Source organism: Plectropomus leopardus, chromosome 10 (genome assembly GCF_008729295.1).
Source record: "Plectropomus leopardus isolate mb chromosome 10, YSFRI_Pleo_2.0, whole genome shotgun sequence".
NCBI classification, from domain to species: Eukaryota; Metazoa; Chordata; class Actinopteri; order Perciformes; family Serranidae; genus Plectropomus; species Plectropomus leopardus.
The window spans coordinates 12,875,742-12,898,941 of NC_056472.1; the positions used below are offsets into that span (position 1 = coordinate 12,875,742).

The following is a 23,200-nucleotide window of genomic DNA, read 5'->3' on the forward strand; positions in this document are numbered from 1 at the left end:
TATGTTTTTCACCATGTTCTTGACACCCCTGAATTCTTCTCAGTGTGTTTGGAGATTTTTTTTTTCAGTTACATAAAAGCCTGCTTTTGTTTAAATCCACCTACCTACCAGTTCTGCAGTTGGGTCCACATTGTGAACTTCCATAAAATGCTTCCGCCTTTATGCATCTGCCTCCGTAGTTTGCAGCCCCTCCGTGTGTGTCCTAAACACAAGGGTTTTTTTTTTCACATGAAACTGTTTTAGTCAGTGTTTTTACCAGTTTAAAATCCACTGGTCCATTTGTTTTGGAGAGGAGGAGACCTCTGTGGATAATCGGCTCTTGGTAAATGAATGAACACTGAAGGAATCCTAATGGGAGAAGTTTCAGCTAGTTGCAATCTGCAATCCTCTCTGTTAGACAAATCCCCCTAAATCTTACACACTGTTACTTAAAAGGGAGACACATTAGAGGCTCACAAAGCTGTACCTGAAGAAACTTTATTCATTATAAAAGCCATAACCCTTTACAGAGTCAATTTACAATGACTAAATAAAAGAGGAGTATACATACACCTTTTAAAAAGTGTGAAAATTTCCTAACCATGGGACTGCACTCAATGTCGAAATCTGTATAAACAGTTTCTGCTCACAATCACAACAGACTTTTAAAAGGTAGAGGAAAGGGTGGCTTATGAAAATTCAATGGATTGTGTGTTGTCCATGTCAGATACATGCAAGAATGAAAACATTCTCAGTTTGTTTTGGCAATGGGAATAAACATGGGAACAAAAGGCCAGAGAGAGAATGACAAGACTTAATATGACTTCATATGTCCCTGTCACTCTCATGAAGCTAGCTTCAGCTCTGAAGAAGAGAAAACATCTCCTGGATCACAGTGTCATTTAAGCAAACACTTCCATTATTTTGTTGCTGTAGTGTGTGTGTGTATGTGAGAGAGGCAGCTTAAAATAACATGACAGTAACTGCACAGCAGCTGAAAGAGAGGAGGGACTGCAGGACCAGTGCCATCCTACAATCACTGTAAAACCCATATCCAATATAAGATCAGAAACCAAGAATCCAAAACAAAAATCACACATTTAATTACTCAGTAGCATCAAATAATTGACTGAAAACTCTTTGATATGCCAGTCCAACATTAGTCCTAATTTGTTTAATTACATTTTCTCCCAATCTGTGCACCATCACATCTTCGGTGGTGCAAACTGAATGCTTACCCTCGGATAGACCCATCTCACCATCTCATGCTGAAGTAAATGAAGTTACACATTTAACATGCGTGTTTGAGTTAAATCATTGTAACTATCGTACCTTAAGATTTTAAAAACATGATAATTAATTAGCTCATTGACCACTTTCGTCATATGTATGTAAATAGTGATCAGTCGTTGTATGTTAAAGTAACTGTGTGCCATTTCTGACACTTCAGGATGTTTTTCCCACATAACTATTAAAAACATGCACATGGAGTAGAGGATTGTGCCTCAGAGGGAGCGAATCACGTAAACGTTGTAAGTAGGAAAAATACAACTTCCATCTGGTTACCGACAACCCCTAAGCTCTTTTTAATTACCATGTTTTACTCATTAGAGCTCGCTGGAAAAAAAGACCATCCATCTTCCCCCAGCCAAAAGCTGACAGATCATATGAGTAACTCCAGTAAGGCCAAAACATCAGATGGGAAAAAGCCATGATCTCGTATACTGTAGCCCTTATAAAGACTGAGATGGGTGGTAAACAACAGCGTAGGTGGTTCAGAACTCTTTAGGTCAAACATTTGTTATTCAGGCTGCAGACTCTCCAGAGTCATGATAAATATTATTTTCCCATAAATAGATCAGATGTTCTGCCCCAATGACCTGTAAGGCAACCTGTCGAAGACAGTGTATCTGCGTGATGGTATGCATATCTGCCTGCAGGCCTTTGAATGTCTTAATGTGTGTGTGTTTGTGTGATGGTGTGCACCCGTTGTTACACCTGTAGTATTTCAACAATGACAAATCCAATGTGTCTAAGAGTCTGTATCAATTAGTATTAATGTTGCACAGGTGTATAATGTGAACATTAATACAGAGAAGACAATTAGTCCACTCCCAGAGCTCGGAGCTGTTTCTCGATCTCGTCGTCGGTGATGGTCGCCTGCTTGGAGGAGGCAGCGCCAGGGAGGCTCTTTCCTGCAGCTGGAGCTCTCCCCATCTGGAAACACACATGGGCAGAAAAATCCCATTAGCAGGCATACTCAATTCAAACTTTGCACAAACACACACACACACACAATGACAAAGCTTGGTGCTTGTTGTAAGATTGGCTGCTGCAAACAGCTGCCCATTGTCGCTCCATGACCAAATGTAAAAAAAACAAAACTGTGTTCAAATATTACCACATTACTGTCAGTAGATCTGAAACATTAACTTCACATAATTCATACTGCAGAAAGACATTATGATGTCTCTTTGATTACTTTAATCTCTTCCTTAAAAATGTATGGCTTCCCAAGTCTGTCCCAATCTTTCTTAAAGAAGCTGTATCCAATGTTCAGAGCATTAGTGTTGTCACTGTACAAGAATTTCTAAATTTTTAGAAATACAACAGCCAGAAAAAAAATGATATTCAGTTCCATTTCCAATACCACTGGGGAAATTTGCCATTAACGGCATACATTTTTTATTAAAATATAAATATAACAAGGCTAAAACATGCCAGCAACAGGTTTTCTTTTCTGGGTTAGTGGCAGAAATCAGCACCTGCACACACAGTCATGCCACACAAGTCTAATGAAGACAATGTTTCCATCCTACTTGAATCTTTGTCAGGTCAAAATGTTTGTAAGGTTGAAACCACACCTATATTTATAAATAATGCACGCCAGTAGGCTGACAAGCTCCATGGTGTCAGAGGTGGTAAACCATCTAAACCACTCAGGCTGGTAAAACAAACCGGTGATACAAGTGTTACAACAATCACTCACCTCCAAAAGGCATGATTAAATGATGTGAATCTCAAACTATTATTAAATCATCTTTGTCTTAGCTGAAACCCAGAGGCTTTTTTGAGCTTTTGTTATTTGACATGCTTAAAACAATTATACATTGAAAGATAATTCCACTAAATGACAAAAAAACAACAACAAAAAAAAAAACCTAATTTCCCCTTATTTACTCAAATTGGCTTCTCCCAAACGACCATAGTTTACGAGTGGTGTAACTTCCTCTCAGCTTTAGGGTTGATTGAAAAAGCTTTTATTGTTTTGCTTTCCGAAGAAAAATGCACAATGTGAAAGCATTCAGAGAATTCTCTGCTTTGTCTTTTTTGTGATTGAGCAGGAAATAATTACCCCCCTAGTTTTGCAGGTTTTTATGTATCTTGCCTTGTTGTTCTCTGCAGCTGTGGCCTTGTTTATAGGACAATTTGTGGCTTTGTACATTGTGTTATGAGAGGTAATAACTCATGAAGCCCCCCAGGGGGAGCCACACACACAGCAGATGGGTAGCCTGGCAGTTCAGCAGACTACAGTACATAAGAGCTGGAAGAGCTGAAGGCTAGCCCCACCATGTGGCAGCTGGAGTACATTTTAACAGTCAAGCAAAAGCCATGTGGAACACTTATTGTTCAGTTCATATTGCTGGGGGATGATTTTCATGAGTAAAATGTGCTGTAACACCTTTGTTATTCATTTTTACACAAACAGGGCTAACATTTAGATTAAAAAAAATAATTAAAAATCGGCATCTCCCCATCGGCTGAATGTGTTTTCCAGCAGACGGTATATAAAGTTAATGTAGGTGTGATACATAAAGTCAGTTGCTTTGAATTTCTCACCTTTCCGGAGATCTCAATGCCAATCTCATCAAGAACCTGGTTGACAATGTCCTGAGATTCCTCTTCATCCCCAGACCCGTCGAAGATCTCATCTAAAGTGTCGTTGACTGGACAGATAGTGAGACAGGGAGGGAAGAGATACGGACAGACAGGTCAGTTGAATCAAACACATTGATTTTTAGTCACTTCGGAGTGACGTAACAAAACAGTCTTCATTTAATCTCGTATGTATGTGTGGATGCTTGTGTGCTGAAATGTCAAAACCTCTCTTTATATTGTTGCCAAAACCATACTTTTATTTCCCTACAACACACGTCACTCACACACGTTAATCTGTACACTGTTCACATGGATCCTGACAATCTGGTTTTGGCAAGCCTGTAAATACCAGAGCTCTTTGTGTGTGCGTGTTTGTATTATGAGTCCTTACTCATGTCCTCAGTCATGTCCATCTTCATGTTCTCCTTCTGGAAGTCCTGCATGGTCTTCAGGGTCTTCTGTGGATCCATCTTTTTATTCACTGCTTGCATTGTCTGTACACCGTAATAAAAGAAAAGTTAGAGAATTAGTCTTGAGGGTTTTAAGCTGGTGCTGTAGAGAAGTAGCATGTCATTAAGAGCTGCTCTTAAGTAAAGAAACAAAGCGGCAGTAAAGGGATATAGCAAGACCTTCACACTGGACTTTGTTAGGAAATTCCTGTGTACATTTTTTAACAACTTTCTTTTTCAGCATAGGAGGCTGGTGAGATATTTGCAAAACATTAAGTTAAGCTGAAATTTAATTTTGATTGAGCATATGCTCGTCATATAGAGGACCTTTATTCTTACAGAAAACACTCTCAGTAATTTACCTTTTATAATACGATCAAGGCAGGTTCCCAAGAAGCAAACTGCAAGTGATTTCTGCACTTATTACCAATCAGGAAAAGAATTTAAAATAATTGCTTTATGCATCTCCTTCCTCTCTGTGAAAGATCAGCATAATCCTGGCTTACTGTCACAGCTGAGCCTGACACAACAGATACTTTTTACTTTTCTTTGACATTCTCTTCTGCCACTAAACAACTCAAACCCCAACATAATGAGAGAAAAGTGCCACGCTATTAATGAAATACCTGAATGAAAGCTGAAATCTGTGTGTGTGCATCTGTGTATAAACAAACTTTGTGTATGTCTGACATCAAAGAGTTAACACATGTTCTCTCTGTCTGAAACAGCTACACTCACCTCATCACACTCCATTAATCTGAAGCCTAATTATTTTTGACCTGTGTATGTTAGCAAAGTCTGACTCTGCACAGTACATCGCTCCTGGACAATTATCACGTCTCACACTTCATTAACAATTATGCTACCAGACTTGGTTTTAAACATGAACAGATCCCGCATTAATACTTTAATTACAACGCTAAAATATTAATGTGCGTAAACGCTGAAACTAGTTCATATGCAAAACAGAAATACACTTAACTTTTATAACAGTCAGTTGAATGTAGTGGATATCAAATGTCTCAATATTTATTTATTTGCTTGTTTATTTGACATGGACATACAGTAACATTGGTGCCATAACATTCAGACATGCTCAAGTCCCAGATGCACTGCTTTGAGTCTTTATAGCAAAATGCTAATTTGCAGCACCTGTCCATGGAAATAGCAAAAGTGTTTTGTATTTTAAAACTGAACCTCAGGCCAGCTGAATTGAAGGACGGAGTCCAGGATCTTACCTTGGCTGTAGAGGACATGGCGCCCGCCATCTTCATTTGTGAGTTCATGACCCTCGTCTGCGTAGCCATGGACGTGACCTTGGAGCTGACTGCATATGTGCGATCTCTCTGCTTCCTCACATGGAGCAACTGCTTGGCAAGAATCTTACACGCCTCCTTGTTTCCACTCTTAGCCATTTTCTTGATTTCAGCCTCCTGAGGGGGGGGGTAATGTGTCAGTTTCAGTGTATGCAATGTCAGTGGGCAAATGTAGCAAAGTAGTGTGAGAATGCACAAATAAAATTGTAAGACTGGAGTCCATGTTCCATATAACATTATATTACTGTTTTGACTGAAAAGTTTCAGCTATATTGACAGATATATTGTAGATATCTGTTAAAAACCAACTGAAGTTACAGAGAGCCATTGTGTCTCCTGATTTTTTTTTGCTTAAGTAAGTCATCTACCTAACAGTGCAAATAAGAATTATATTTAGAGATAATGATCCTGTGCTTAAACATAAAAATTCCACAAAAAAATAAAGAGTTTAAGGGTGCCTGAATTACAGATTAGTTGTTAAGTTGCAGCTGCCTCACACAACAGATCGTTTCTCTACAAAGTTATGTTTTGTAAACTTGAAAAGTCAGTGAGCGCCAACAATTTTCCATCTGTTTTTGCAATATGACACGCTCAACCATGTCAAAAGCCATGTTAAAAATATTATATGCACTGTTTACACATTAAAATGTTTAAAAATTACTGGGCCAATATCATATTACGTTGTGTACTTCCCAGACGTTTACAGAGAAATCTGTCATTTTAGTCAAGGACACAGTTTATGTCACTGGGTCGCCGTTACCTGTGTGTGGTGTCATATTCTCTTTGGGCGTCTGTCAGAGTTGTGGTTGTCTGCCATAAGCTGTCATAAATCAACTTCTTAACCACTTTTAAGTCACAGTTTTACAATAGACTTTTAGCACTTATCATTGTTAACTATATGTCTTAACCAGATGAAGGATTTTAAGTCATCCGACGACTCAAACTTAAATTTTCAGAGAACCAATATGAACAAATGTTAGCAGCAGGTCGGCTCCAGCGCTGCCATGCCGAACAGCATCGGAGAAACATGGAATTTTAACGTGAAACTGCATTATTCAGTGTTTTTACTGGTTTAAATCACTGGGACAGATTGTTTTGGAGATGAGGAAACCTCTACAAAATAATTTGCTCCTGGTATAAACCTCCTGAAGGTCGAGATCCAAATTTATGAGAACAAAGATGACCACGCATTAGCAAGAGCTGGGCTAGCAGCCCCTCCACCACAAGCTGAACAGTGTTGAGGAAACACTGATTTTCAATGTGAAACTGTTGTGTTTTTACTGATTTTAATCACTTATACTGTGTTTTTGGGAGTAGAAGAGACACTGAAGGAACCCTGACTGCAATGACTGCATTGTTCTGTCTTTTATTAATGTCTTTGACTGAATGCTATTTTTGATATACGATGTCCATTACTTGTTTTTGACAAGTGAAGTGACATTCATGACTGAAAGATCAGGAGAGCTTCTGTAGATTATATTACGTAACCATTATTTTTTATATAACTTTGCTATGCTTCTACTAATCTTATAACCTGCGAAGTGCCACCTGATTTCCTCCCACTGTACAACATAACAGACAATACACACACAAACAAGTACTTGTGCATACATACGCACACTATGCATTGATAAACAAACAGAAATATATCTACAATGCTCCCAAGAGACCAGTGTGTTTGCAAATATAGATCTCTCGATCAGCACGAACATACCGGCAAGCCAATACGCTTTTAGCTTTGGTAAATATCTGAAAATACACTGATGCCCACAGGAATCCTGTGCGTGGGCATGAGTGTTTGTGAGCCTCCCAAGAGACAGGAGTGGAGCTGCAGGTTACAGTGTGCTAGCCAGGCCTCTCAGCACTGCTACAGTGCGTACAACAGCCCCAGCATGTGTTGTTTATTTCTTGTGTGTGAGCTAAAAGCATCTTCAGGAAGCAACAATCAGTTATTAATGTTTGATGAAGCAATAGACATTCCCCACTCAACTCAGTGTCTCTCTGTTATGCTCTCACACACAGAACAGGTGCATTAGGTACTGTCTGTCTCTGCTTTATTGAGCAGAAAAAAATTCAAATTAATGCCATGGAGAAAAAAATGTGGAGCTGCGTGAGGAAAAAAAGGCACACAGTGACAATAATAATGTCAACTGCACTGTCATCTGAAAAGGTATGAAGGCTTAAACAAGAAAAAGGTACGGATGAGAGCAGTGGGACTTCTGCTGATGTGAGGCTTGTAATGTCTTATTTACTGGCCTGTCAGAGGAAGAGGGAGGGGATGAAGGGGTGTGATGGATAGACTGTGCTCTCATAGATGTGAGGAAGTTCTGCACACAAATATGAGGCTGTAATACTTTGCCTGGTGGGGGGCTGGAAATCTTAACATGTAAACCTGGGACAAAGATTTTTCTGAACAACAGATGGACAATGTGTTGCAGCAACAGCAGCTTTTTGACACATGCTGCTACAACGTTTTTAAAAAAACAGCTTGTGATTTACATTTGTGACTGACATTTTTGTGTCAGGAAGCCAAATTGCATACAATTTAATATGTTTTGTGCATGGTATACATTTTATACAAATTTAACAGAAAAAAATAAAGAAAAATAAAGATACTTTCATTAACCCCCTTTACTTTTTAGTCCTATAATCTACATGGAAAAGTAACAACTTGACTGAAAATGTACTTTCATTTTTGGGGGATCGCCTCTGCTCTCTGCATATGAATGTGTGTGCTTACACTTACATTTGAAGCGTGCATGGGGGTGGGGGGGGGGTCATGATTGTGCTAAACTGCTAATGTGGGTCATTTCCATTTCTTAGCGAATGTATCTTTTATTCAAAACTCGCAACAAAGCTTTAAAAAAAACTAGACTAATTAGCGGAAAGAATTAATGAGGAATAAAAATCTGGCTCCCCAGGGAGGTAATTATGTCCTGTATGATATTTACTTAATACAACAGAGGCGAGAGGACACAGCCGGCTCCTTTCATCTTTCACAGAGGGGAAATGTTGTGTGTGTCTGTGAACATAGCCTTAACATGTAACTGTGTGTGTGTGTGTGTGTGTAAGAGAGAAAGTAGTCTGACTTGCCTAAAGCAAAGTCACCACATCAGATCAGTCTTATCTATTCATTTAGTCCCTTTAGCCAATAAGGCTCTATCCCAGATTGTAGGAAGTCAATGTAAAATGCATCTCTAGCTATGTGTTGGGAGACTAGGGGGGTTAATAAAGCATTGATGCAATATGTAGAAAGTTATGAAAAATGCCTCCTGAAAAGATAATTGTGTTCCCCTGACTCTTTGTGTGTGTGTTCGTGTGTGTGTGGTCCTACCAATTGTTTCTCTTGTTTCTCCAGTGCATTTCTGTCCCTTGCGATCCCTCTCTGTGTGGAACGCAGCTCCCTAGATTGTTCCTTGATTATGTCTTTGGAGAGAAACAGAAATCAGAATCAGAATCAGCTTTATTACCATGCAGGCTTTAATTTACAAGGAATTAGCTGTGGTTTTTGGCGCATGCCAGTACGTTAAACATACAGTAAACATGAAACATCAACATTAAATTAAAAAAATGGAAATGGAATGGATTAAATGGAAAAAGAAATAAAGCAAAGCACTGCAACACTCAAGAACATACATAGAAAATGGAAAAGTTACAATCAAAGATACAACAAGGATACTTCCAAAAAGCACTATGACATATTAAAAATGTACCATATAGGTGTTGCGTAATGAGAGAGTTGTACAGTTTGGCAGGATATGCCGTAATATTTATCAGGAAGAATATTAGAAAGGAAAGGTCAGGTTATACTTTGTATAAGCAACAATAACTAAACATTTACAACACCCAAGTCCCTTTTTCAGATACTAAAATTAAAAAAAAAACGAAATTTCTGTGATATGTATGACTTTGCATCAACTGTCGATCAACAGTCAAGTCAAGCTAAAACACTCTGGCTTTCTGTGACCCTTCCAAAACATATTTAAAAAATTAAATACAGCTATGTGTAATGTGCAGTGGTGATAAGAAAACTCCAGTCTTAAAATTTGGCATCACTCACGCTTAGCCGACATAATCAGAAGCTGACAGCTAAACTGAAAGAATGCCGAGTACAATCTTATTTTCTTCTTCTGTGTGGTTTAATTATGCCCCACCCTCTACAATTTCATCTTTTTTTCATTGCAGTTTAGGGCTGGGGGATATGGAGATACTCAGATGTCACAATATTATCGACCAAATGAATTGACCAATTCATATCGATATTGCAGCAGTTTTGCAGGGTTGCACATTGAGACTTGCCTCATTACTAATTATCAGTAATGTAGACATAATGACTAATTGGAAAGGCAAATAATATAACAGCTATAACAGTCTGGGAAATTCAGAAAATGATATCACTTTACTGTGATGCAGTCTTAAAAAAAACACCAAAAAAAAAGTAAAAAAAACAACACTTAGAATATTACGATACTCAAAATCCACAATGATATCTGGTCTCATGTTGCAATATCAGTGATGATATATTGCCCAGCACTACTGCAATAAAGACAGGGCAGGGTCTAGGTCAGCTGCACAGCATTGGAAGAAATCTAAAACATCTATTCAGTGGCTTACTCGTGAGCGGTGATGTTTGAGTGTGTGCTCACATGCACACGAAATACCACAGCGTAATAAGGAGCACACTGACAATGCATACCAACACTGCCAACTGTGGACGAGCTTGGACAGCTCTCACATCAATACTGAGTCAGCTCTAAACCACCCACACAACACAGAGTGGCATCATGTGAGATTATGTATGACCCTGAAGTCACATATTCATCCATGACTTCTGAGAGAGGGAAAACCCCAGCACTGAGCAATGTCACACTCACACACTCTTAGGACCTCCACAGAGAAAATAAATGCAGGTGCAGTTGTGGCACTTGCTTTTTACACTCTATAGTAACCGGTGAACTGTTATGTGGGGAAAAAAGTAAAGTTTTGAAATGTATCTAAAATCAACTGCTTTATGAAAGAAATCAGAGTTAGCATACTTCTGATGTGCTTTTTGATGTTGCAGTATGGAATACAATACACGCATCTTTAAAAACACTGAAAAACAAATATTTAAGCATTAAATAAAGTAAAAATCCAGGATAAATATGCTCCCAAAAACCAAAGGAAAGGGGGAAATAAAGGAAGAAATCTTCAAAAAGAGTAAAAGAGGAAGAATCCCTCCTCCTTCAGGATGAACACATTTCAATAGATGGGTGCAGAATTACACAATAATAAATAGGTTTAGACATTATAATAGTAAAAATGATATGAAAAGCTGGAAAATACATCTCTAAACAATAGATTCAGCTCTACGTTCATAAATTATTGTATAAGAAAACATCACTTAAAAAAAAGAAAAAAAAAACTGCCTTACATTGCTTCTCCTTTCTGAAAAGTTCAGCAATCATGACCTTGGTGAAGACACGTCAGTGCGTTGGACCACTTGTAGGAACTACACAAGTATACGTATAAGGTGACGTGCCGCCAACGTCTCAAAGTGGGAGGGATATCGTCCTACAAATATGTGTGATCTTACCCCCCCTCCTCAATTCGCCAAATAACCATAGACTACTTCAGCCATCCTACCCTGGGCAACAACGAAAAAACTGTGCCCCGAGAGCGAGAGATGGGATATTTTAAGAATATGAGATGGAGACTGTGAAAGGTCACGGCTGGGAAGATCTGATGAGGGCTTGGCGTGGAGTGGAGGTAACACAGGGCACAGTGAGTACAGTATGCAGATGATCGGTATGGGTGAAACTGGAGTGACAATGATGGGAGGAGTAGGAGGGCGGTGCTGTGAAAAGACTTGCCTTAACCAACAGAGCATATGTTTGAACATGGAGATAATATATTAGATATTTTTTTTAATTAATTATTTATTTATTTATTTTTTTTTTTTTACATTTTTTTTTTTAATTATTTGAATAAGGTTGAGGTCCAGAGGAGTTCAAGTGTAATATGTCTTAACCTCTAGAAATCCTGTCCTTGGAGTCATTATAATCAGTATTTGAAATAGAGTAATTGATTCATTAAATTTGATAAAAGACAGGCTGGTTTTCCATTCTGACCTTGTGAGGCGTATTACCTAGCCTGGAGACAAATGTTGAAATATTTAGATTAAAAGGTTGTTCAGGATTTTGACATTACTTTTTTACACACTAAAATTACAACTATTAAGACAGTGTGATATGACAAATTTCAGCAATCTTTATTTCACATTACAGAATTATATTTTACAGTTTGTAATGAAATAATTATTATATTGTCTTAGCACAGAAAGGCAGTTACTGAAGAGTCTATGTCTCAAACCCAAACTGACAATAATGTAGCTGTCAGAAAATATAAAAGAAGGAACTGAGGCATAAATTTGAATAAATAAATATCAATGATCGAGAATGAAAGTTAAAGCAAATATAACATCTGCCAATATCTATTTGACGTCAACGTTTTGGCACACATTTTATGATAGTTGTGTTTCCGGTTTATGTCTAGTCCATGGAAAACAATGACTTCACATTAACCTTAGCTCTAGTCTGCCAATACCTTCTTCTTACATTGACCTAACGTCAACAGATAGCTAACGATGAGACCACCGAGCGGAAACTAACCTAAACGCCTCTTGTAAGTGTAATAAGTCTTGTGACAACATATTGTTTTTCACAGTTACATTATAATAGCCTTTATGCTACAAATAGCATGGTCCTCTAAGCTGCATTAAGTTTAGCAGCGCTTCAGTCAATAGTGTGACTGGTGACTCAACTAGAGCCAGAACAGGTTTAACAAGTTGGCATTAAAATGGTGATCGCTAATTTAGGAAGGGAACAACACAGCAGCCTGTACAGCCGGGCTAAAAACAAGTTAGCTAGCTTTACACACGGAGCAAACTTACCGTCGACAGTCTTCTTCTTGAAAAGGGAGGCCATGTCGCTGCTTTGTGTCAACTTAAATATCAAAAACAAATCCTGTACTGTTAGACTGTGCGATTGTTATCGTCAGTGCCGCCGTTTACCCGTCGCACCGGGGCGGTGGGTCAGTTTAGCAGCCTCGGTTTCCTGGTTGACTTTCTGCTGTTGGAGTTCCTCCCTCAGCTGACTGACTCAACGGCTCCACGTGACGTCACGGCGGGACTCTCTTGCTGCCTTCAGTTTTAGCTCGTAAAATATTCCATCGTATTATGAAAAGTGCTTCTCACTCGTCAAAACAATGCTCATTACTCTAAAAAATGTCTATATGGTGTTGTCATCAGTCTGTTTAACTGTAAGCCTTATGAATGTCCTAAATACATGAGAATTTCACCCGTATGTGTATGTTTGGACGCTGTGTAAATTCTGACAGTGGTACCTTCACTGTGAAAGGGGCATAGACACAGAGCTGAAATATTCCATGCAGTAACTGAAGGCAACATAAAGGCAGAGGGACTGATAATAAACTGCTCATTGGCAACAAAGACATTGCTGATAAGGCAAGCCAATGAAATCATATGGAGTTTGAATGGATTTTACTTTTTCCACATTTACAGGATGTTTAATCCAACTGATGTCTTAATTAACTCTTCTTTTCTTTCAGTCTTTTAAGTATGTTTTTGCATGTAGTGTGTACATGCAGTCTACATCTGGGCATGTTATCAGTATATTATATGGTGGTGAATGAAGTACCTGAAAGCCATACTGGAGTAAAAGTATTTATGTTACCAGAAAATGATTTTGGTATAAATCAACTATAAGAATATTACTTGAGTTCAAGTCTTAGAGTATCTAGTTATTTATTTTCAAAATTAATTTTATTATATTACATGAAATTAAGTATTGAAAGTAAAAGTACAAGTAAATTCTGTAAAATATAAAAGCAAGTGGTCAGAATTTTGAGAATTATGACGTTAATTTATTTGTAACATACACCACCTTAAAAATGGAGCGGAACATAACTCTTGGGGGGAAAAAGTACATCTTATTTTTATAACTTAAAGGATTTAAAAAACTAAATCCAGTTTTCCCCTTCCTACCATTCCTTCAATCACCCCCTCTCGCTTCCTTTTCTATTTTGTAGTAATTAACTAAAGTGCTCAGGGTAAATGTAATAGAGTAAACATTGTATTTAGGAAATATAGTGGAGTAAAAAAATAGTCCCAAAAAATACTAATGCATTCTAAGTATTTTTACTTTATTACATTACACCACTGATACTATACACCAGTCATAGCATGCAAATATGTAAACTGTTGTACGGAAACAACACACAGAGGGAGTTCCTGTCTATAAAACAAACCCCATGGCTCCTCACAGCACCATAAATTCTGTTCTTCTCAATTTCCTTCCTCATCTCTTCATCCCAAGAGGCAAGGGTTTCCATGCACTCCAGCATATATTCATATATTCCTATTGTCTTATTTCATGATGCTGAGAGCAACTTTATGTGCGTTGGTGGGACTCTTGAACCATAACCAACTCAATTTGGTGCATATGTGTGCCTGTGCTGGAGGTGGCGGCGGGAGGTGGCACAGAAGACACAAGGTGGGGAGGGGGGTCTCACCCCAGAAATAGTGAGAGATGCCAAGTTATGGCTCGAGCAGAGGAGAGAGGGGTGACTTTGAGAAGGAGGGGAGGAGGATGGGTAGCCCTTAGCTCTTTTCTCTATCTCCAAGGAGGTGTGTGTGAGTGCGTGCACTTGCCTGTGTGCATCAGCATGTCGTCCTGAGGCGTTGTTCTTGTTAAGGTTATTAGGGAAGATGTTTGGCGCTAATCAGTGGAGGACTACAGGGACCCCCACTAAACGGCCTCATCATCAGAGGGCCCCAGTGGTGATAAATCTAGCCCCCAGCACCCAGAGGGCCTGCAGGTACCAAGCCTGTATCTGTCGCTGGCTACAAGGTAGCAATGATGTAAATCAATGAATGGTGGTCACATTTGGGACTTTTGTGATAGGCATTTATATTTGTCAAAACATGTCCTCTTTACAGATAGTAAAAACTTGTGCAACCTATAATGTGTTAATAGGTGCGATCAAGGAAAGGTATGAATTAAAATAATAATTAACCCTTTGAAACCTAGATAGACATCAGTTTTCTTGTGCTGATTTCAGACACCTTTCACAAGCTGTTTGACCCTTTGAAAACTGAGCAAACCGGCTTGATTCCTTTTGAACACATGGGGGGAAAGCATTGAACATCTTGAAATGAAATGTCCCAAAAATAAGAAGAAATTGCAAGAAGGGAAGCATTACAATATAATCCAAAAAAATGGGGAAAAAATGTCCAGAAAATATATTTATTCATAATTGTAACAACTTTATATTTAGACTTATGTTACAAAAAAAAAAAAAAAAATACAGAGTGTAGTTTGTTCATCTTTTTTTTTGTTGTTGTTGCTTAATTTTTTGCTCATGTCTTGTTAAGTAGTGTCTTGCCTTCCCCATATGTTTTTGAATGAAATCCAAACAATTTGCTCAGGTTTCAAAGGGGTCAAACAACAAATAACTAAAATATAATGCCTCTCTTTTCTTTTTCATTTTCACTGTGTTTCAACATCACTTTCTCCCCTTTTTTCTCCACTTTCTTTAACTATCCCTCTCATTCTCCTCCTCCTCTTTTCTGTAATCTAGCCCGGGGCAAGCAGACATGTACTGTTAAGGCACTTACTACAGAGTGTATGGACACACACACACACACACACACACACCGCAGAGGGAGACGTTCATGTGTGAAATGAGATCTGTGCACAATCAGTGGGAGTCGCAGCCATAAAGCACATCAGGCTTTTCGGCTTTAAGGTATCATTGAACAAATCGCAAAAATCCTTTCACTTGATGACTGTGGAGTTATTCTTGTAACATCTTTGTTTTTTGTCCTCTTCACAGATTAGTCCATGCTTGGACATCCAAAGACGAAGTGCTGAAACCATAGACTGTATATAAAGTTGGACAACGAGTCTCGCTTTCCCCTGCTTTGTTTAAGTGAAGCCAAAATATCATAGATATGGCCTCTGCCATCTTGCTCAGGTGATGTCATTCAGAGTCAGAGTAGCAATTGCTGCGGTGGAGTTCCTGCCAAATCCATCGTCTGACCAATCGCAAGCAGCACCATTGAACGCGAGCACAAGGACTGGCACACACAGCTGTCAGTCATGGTGTAAAATTCCTGTTTCTTAGAATTAAAACTCTTTAAAACCAAACTTTTCAGAAAAGCGAACACTTGAACAAACATCAGGGTGATGAGAACTACCTTAAATGAGTTTTTAATTTGGCCTATGTCCCATGAACATAACATGAAGGGGGTGGGCTTTATGACTGGTACTGCAGCCAGCCACCAGGGGTCGATCGGGATGTTTTGGCTTCATTTTTTGGGGTGCTGTCATGACGTCCATCATTATATACAGTCTATGGTTAAAACATACATGACCTGACTGATATTTTACACTTAAAATTCCTATCTCATTCCTGACAACGGCACGTAAATGGCAAGTGTTCTGTGTTTCTGATCACCTTTAATTCATTAACTTTAATGTATTGTAATATAAACAGAATTTACAGTAATAGCAATACTCTCACTTGAACTTTTGCTCTCTTTTACTTTACTTTGACTTGAGAAACTGCAAAATGTCTTACCAGAAATCAGATTCAACAACTTCATATTCATCAGAGACAGATCATTCTGACTTGATGTCTCATTTTCACAGTAACAGATGGCCAGTATCTCCCCTATATGTCAACAAAACCACAGATCCCATTATTTTTTTTCTATTTTGTCATTTGCAATAGAATTTCAACAAAGCTCCCTCGGGCCTCCTCAGGATGTATATCTCATTCCCCATATTTATCAGACGTAAATCCTGAATCCTAATAGGATATAAGATATGACTCGATGCTGCATTCTTCCCTAGGCCACTGACATGTAAGCAGACTGAAATATGTTTGTATGCAAACACAGAGAGACAAGGGGCTGTGATGGGAGGCACGGGATCTCAACAGTACTTCTCTCTGATAGATAGATACTTCACTGCTGCCCAGATGGAGAAAGAGATAGATAGATAGAAGGAGGCAGAGAGGACATAAAGAGTACCAAGGGGATTAAAGGAAGAGGAGAATAGAGGGCAAATTCACAGTGAGGAGACGAGGGATGTAGCAATGTAACAATCAAAGATAGCGGAAAAGTAGGGACAGGGGGAGAAGTTCCAGAAGTCTGGAAAGACTAGGTAAGCTTGATATAAACAAACTGATTCTGCTGCCATATAGGCTTTCACAGATATGTACGGTGGCCGACAGGAGCAACCGCACTGCAAATAGACAATGCACAAGCAAATTAGAAAACGTCATCAGTTGAAGAGACATACACAGCATTTGCTGCAAACGCCATACATTACAAAAACGTGCTGCAAATACCACCATACAACACATTATGAAAAAGCGTTAAAATACATCACAACACAATGGAAACGTTTACAGAGGACACTTAATAGTGTTACACACTACTTATATTACTGGCTATTTTATACAGTCTATGGTTACTGGCTAGTTGTCAGTGGTGTTGGAAAATGAGCAAAGATGTAAGATTCTATTTTTTTATTATTTGTTTATTTTTTTTACTGCAGTCAAGCCAGTCTCCACGCTGAAAAAGATGGTCTAACTAGCCAACAACTTGTTTAGAGGTTTTGTATATTATAGGCATTACTGTAAGAATGCTTAAGAGCTGACTTAAAAATAAAGACTCCCTTCCAGTGAATCACATTCATTCAACAAGCTGTATTATTATTTTAATATATGGTCTAATATTACCCACTTTTCTTATATTATTTGTCTTAATGTGTTATTGTGTTGTGGGATTTGCAGCACGTTCTCCAAATGCTGCGCATGTGTCTTCTGTTTTCTTAATTTGCTTGTGTTTTGTCTTTTTGCAGCGCAGTTGCCCCTATCAGCCACAATGTTATACAGATATGTGATGTTCATTGGGCCTTTATTAGGGGAATACTTCATCCACAAAATGTCTGTGTTACCCAGAATTAATGTGTGAATTTTGTTTTTCTTGTATTCTTCAAGTGAGCAAAGAATAAATGGCAAATATTGCTGATTAACTTGGGGACCTCATTAAACAACAGCAAAACTATATCAAAACAACTGTTTCTCACACAACTCAATAGCTCAGGTATCATCTATTCAGTCATATGTTCAGAATATCCCAAATACGTCACATTGCCTGGCCTAGCCTTCAGCTCTCCCTGACCACAACTAATCTTGAAACAATGCTTTTACTTGTAATCTTTAATTTGTAAGTCAATTAGTATTAGTCAATTAATCAACAATTTTCACTGTTTTCACTCTCTTGTTCACTTGAGACATACATGAGCAGCACAACAGTAAGTCCAGTTAGTCACCTTAATGATGACACTGGGAGGTCGCTGCACAACTTGTAATTTTTACACTTCTTTTGCACAAATTACAAAAGAGAGAACTTGTTAGTTAGTGAGTGTCAGAGATTCTGGTGTATGGATTTTGTTAGCTTTGAACAGTTGCAGGCCGGTTGTTTCCCTGTTTTCAGTCTTGATTCTAAGCTTAGCCAACAGGCTACTGGTTGTACCTTCAAATTTCATATACAAACCTAAAAGTGGTTTTGATCTTCTCATTTTACTGTGTGCAAGAAAGTAAATGAGTTTATTCCCCAAAATGCCATAAGTGTAATAAGATAGGTGGTTATCAGGTTCATCCACATTTAACATGATACAATTTCGATCCACAAGAAAATATCTCTAACATGGCATTTTGATCAGTTTCCAAAGTGTGTAAGTAGTGGAGAGGATTTGGGACATATGGAAGACGGCAGGTAGCTGAGGGAATGGGTCAAGACAGAGTGTTGGTAGGAAGCGGGAAGACGGGGTGATAGCAGCGGGGAAGGAGGGGGGCAGGGAGTTTGAGATGGTCTAATAAATCGAGTGAGTGACTCCACTCATCTATGCCCGTGGGACAAATCTAGTAGCGCTCACCGGCGCAGTGCAGTATCAGGGAATAATGGGTAATGAGGGATTATTCTCCCCTGTAGTGTTTGCTCATCATCATTGCCACTCACAACCTCCCAAGCCTCCCACGAAGCGCGCACGCACACACACACACACACACACACAAAAAACACACAGCAGATTTTGCATGTGGATGCAGGTGTTGACTATAAATATGAACAAGTGCAGACACACATATGCACACATCTTGCAGACATGTTGTTGATTTTGTGAGTAAGGTCAAACAGCAAAGTATTATTGTTTAAATCAGCTGCTGGCGCCAATTTTAGATGTCACACTCAGGGAGGCACGCACACATACACATGGTTCAATGACACCCTCTTGTACCCACAGGTCCTTTTTGCCTGAGGAGGCCAATCTGTCTGGGGGTAGATCCTACATGCATTAAACCAGAACCCTCCTTTGCCCCTTTTTTTCTCTCTATCTCCTTTCCCTTTCCAGTCTGTGGTCCTCCTCGCCCCGGGGCCAGGCTGTGACCACAAGAAGTAGGCTGGTGGTCCCAGCAGGGGCTGAGGCACAGACACACCATTAGCATGAGGGAATTAGAGTTATTACGACTGGAAGGGCAACAGAGGACGAGTACTTCGCTCTGCAGAGGAGGTTGGGGAAGTTGTGTAAGGAAGAAAACAAAGTGGGAAGCTTTATTAATTAGATAGCTGAGAAACATGTCTCCAAAATTTAGTACATAGATTTATTCATTGTGGTCCTGATTCTGAATGTCATGTTCTAAGAGGCTAGAATGTTGTGTTTTAAAGGAGATGTATGTGACATTCAGAGCTTTTATATGCCAGCAAATATCTATTTACTAATATCTGGCTACTGAGTAACAGCAGCCAGAGCAGAGAATTAAGTCATGCCCCCTATATGTGTAATGTGCTAATTAGCTTCTCTGTTTTTTGTTGTGGCAGACAGTCCAGCCACACATGCATGTTAGTGCATTTGAGCCCCTGTGTGTGTTTATTCAGCCTGTTCTCATTCCAAATTCCAAAAGGCACCTTTCAGAAGTGCATGGAACACCACCTGATGGCATCAGGTGAGAACACAGCAGGACAGAACCAGTCGTGGGTTTATTGTACACTGCATCCGCCAAATACATGCACAGGTGGCGTCACTTGAGAACACGGCCAGATGGAACCTGTTGTATTCACATGAAACAAGTCAGAATGACTTCAGGTTTAAACTCTGACAGTAACAACGTAATATAAAGATTGTGTGGGCACTTATAGAGCAGATGGGGAGGTGGATTGGTCTCACAAACCTGGACTTAGACCTGGACTTAGAGAGTCCGATGTACACTAACAATCCAAGCTGTTGTTGCATGTGTCGTTGTTGCCTAAACACAACCACGTGCCACGTCATCCCACCATGTGCATTTGTTGACATCGTGGTATTCCGTAGTGTAAACAACAAATGCTGGAGGATACCTAACTCGTCATATGTAGATGCAGATGTCAACAGACAAAGCTGCAACATGTGATGAGTTTGGATAAGATCGGTTGGTAAATCCCACTGGCGAGCTCATTGCTGCCGCTCTGCATTGTGCTCATGAAGCAGCTACCACTGATAATGCCATCCTGACCAGTTCAAAACAGCATTGCCCCAGAAGTGTCATGTTCCTCCCCATGCCATGTTAACATTGTTAGCTCTGTCAGCACTTTTGCTGTTGTTAGTACTGTTTGTGTTGTTCGCACAATTATATACTCGACCAAGGCTCAGCCACCTCCAAGTTGAAAGCCATGTACAAGCAATCCTGACTCAGAATCGTAGATATGCTCTGAATGTTGCATACAGCTTCATTAATCAATCATTAATGAATATATTGTTTTGTCACATTTTAGATAATTTGTCTGTGTAATTTGTCATGACAGGTGGAAAGGGGAGCTCATCAATTAGGAATCATCAAGCTTGAAGAGCAGAAAATCACCTTCAGCTATATGCCAACATTTTTGACTGTTGACGTTTTTTGTAATAAACAATTAAATGTTAAAATAAAAAGGGTCTTCTTATTCTTCTTGAAAACACACTGAAGATGTTCCACATACACACAGACACACAGACACATACTAGCCTACTTTGAGATTGATTTATACAGTCTTGGGTGACACAAAATTAAAACCCTCAGTCATTTTCCATTATTTGTTGCCCTTAATAAATGGCTAAGTTTGTGATAATATGAGCCCAAACAGTGAAAATGCAACATTTTATTGTAAGAAAAAGCTGATAAGGCTGAAACAGAAGGGTCTTGCAATAGATCTGAGTTAGTTTTTACAGCATGTTCTCAATTTAAGTCTTATCTCTTCATTTAACAGTGGTCGTGTCCCACATTTCTGCTCCAGGTTCCAGCATATAGGAAACTTTCTGTGTCTCCAATTATTCCTTTTTGTTTTTCATTTGTGCTGTGTCTTACCTCTGCAGCAGAGCATATTAGCCTGTTATTGTCACAGTTAATATGAATCGAATCTATATTCTTCCCCAAGGCAGTGTTTAAACAAGACATCAAAATGTAGCTCCAAAAAGTAATAGAGCAAAATGGTATGGAAAGGAACCTGTACGCATAATTTTATGCAGCGTGTGAAGCCAAATATCCTGCCTATACAGTATATTATTCCAATTAGCTGCAGATTTTCAGATTTAACACTTAAATCCATGTCCAGCTTTTGTTTAAATGGAAATTTCCTCCCAGTTTGAGCCTGCAAGGGGACACACATCTACCAAGTGGATTGCTCCTCCGTCAATATGACCCTGTCTTTGAGTCTCCATCATCTCATTAACTTCTGGGGGGCAGCCTGGGCAGTGTCCTTTATCTATATACAGGCAGAATATGAGTTGGAACTGGAGGATGGTCTAAGTAATTATCTGCTTTTAAAGCAAGGTCAGCATGGTGACTCTGAGGGAACCAAGTATCCACTGGACACTCACAAGAGACAGTCTGGGCGTAGGCCGTCAGACACACAAGCATGCGTGCTGTGAAGGAACTACTTTCCTTTGTCTAGTCTTTGCAATTAAAACCTCCATTTATAAAAACGTACAATAATGGCAAGAGCAATTAAAACTGAATATGTAAGATCACAGAGATAATGAAAAGGCAAAAGCGTGGCGCTTTTGTTTGACAAAAAAAAAAAAAAATCTGACACGTTTTTTTTTTTTTTTGTTTAACATGGAAATTCCATTTCCATTAACTTACAAATGACTGTCTTTTGCTCATTAGAAAACATGCTGGTGCTACACTGCTAATGATCCCACCAAGTTGTTTTGTGTCTCATTTCATCTGAATTATACATCAAGACTCATGATCTAATTTTGAAGTAGAGGCAAATCTTGTTATATACATATAGTAAGTTGAGTTTTTTTGTGTGTGGGGGGGGGGGGGGGTGTTTATGAATACAACAGTGAGTAAAAATTCTCTGATATTGCATCACTCCATGTACTAGTAGATGCACTAATGGTTCTTTAATTAGTCATTAATGTTTCCACTCCTCCCCCACTGCTCACACACACTATAACTGAATGAAATTATCCTCTGAATGTACATGTACACAAACAGCTAGTACGTATGAGTGAAATATTACAAGAGTTTGACCAGTGTGCCAGTTATTTGTTTGGGCAGATATTGTCTTTTTAGATATATTTTCCTTGACTTAATGTTTCTGAGGTCGATGACCATTAAATATCAAATGAGCAGTTGTACCCATGTATTACATTTTCATCAAAATGTTTTTCTTCTTCATTTGGAGATTTTGGATGGCTTTTATATCATGTTTCCTTTTGAAACTTGTGAGATTTTTGTTGTTGTTGTTTTAATTCAGATTTTTGCTCTGGAAAATCATGTAAAAAGTGCATATTTAATTCAATAATGATTTGAAAATACTTAATGTAAAGTAATAATATCAATAATAACAACAACAACAACAACAACAGCAACAACAACAACAACAATAACAATAATAATAATAATAATAATGTTTGTTATTTTACAATACATATCTTTTAGGATCGTTTTCTCAAAATTAGTTTTTTTTCTCAGACTGGCCCAAAATCTACATTTCAGTAGGACCTACATTCAGCAAACTTTCCTGTATTCCTCTATATTTATTCCTATATAGCCTTTATTCTTAAGGGGTTTAAGAGGGGTCTGTTCATATATCATTCAAAGCCTGATTTATAGAACATTTTATTCCTAATAAATGACAAAAAAAAGATTTTTCATGGCTGTTAACAGTACTTCCTGATTTATGAGTTATTGAAAGAGATATTTTAAATACCTTTGACTATGATATGTCGACAAAATGAAACAGGAATAGTAAACCTGGCTTTGTCCAATATTCAGATTTTTGTTCTGGAAATGTACACAAATTAGTGTATTATGAATTAGATAGACTTACAATGCATCATTTGGATATTTAAACATAAAAAATCAGGAAGCTTGTAATATGAAAAGTAATTCTCTTACTCAAAGTAAGTAATCAACTGGGAGTTTTCATGGTGGGATCTATTAGTTAAAAATTTGACCCTATCCTCCCCTGAAACTTTTCAT

At 38.6% G+C, this 23,200-nt stretch overlaps 1 protein-coding gene across 1 annotated transcript; it reads right to left on the minus strand.

Moving 5' to 3' along the window:
* Positions 1-461: 461 nt before the first annotated feature.
* Positions 462-12,747, minus strand: chmp2ba (charged multivesicular body protein 2Ba). Its single transcript, XM_042495067.1, has 6 exons — positions 12,555-12,747; positions 8,958-9,049; positions 5,546-5,740; positions 4,250-4,352; positions 3,820-3,926; positions 462-2,196 (listed from the first exon to the last, which is right to left on the minus strand). Exons 1-6 carry the CDS (start codon positions 12,586-12,588, stop codon positions 2,083-2,085), a joined length of 645 nt encoding a protein of 214 aa, XP_042351001.1. The 5' UTR covers positions 12,589-12,747; the 3' UTR covers positions 462-2,082.
* Positions 12,748-23,200: the final 10,453 nt, after the last annotated feature.

What these genes read in the sequence shown, in the direction of transcription:
- chmp2ba (XM_042495067.1), bottom strand. Translation starts at nt 12,588, where the DNA reads ATGGCCTCCCTTTTCAAGAAGAAGACTGTCGACG. An exon ending in CCATGTCCTCTACAGCCAAG is followed by an intron (nt 4,353 to 5,545) that starts GTAAGATCCTGG and finishes TACGGTGTACAG; the next exon opens with ACAATGCAAGCAGTGAATAA. An exon ending in GGACATGACTGAGGACATGA is followed by an intron (nt 3,927 to 4,249) that starts GTAAGGACTCAT and finishes CTATCTGTCCAG; the next exon opens with TCAACGACACTTTAGATGAG.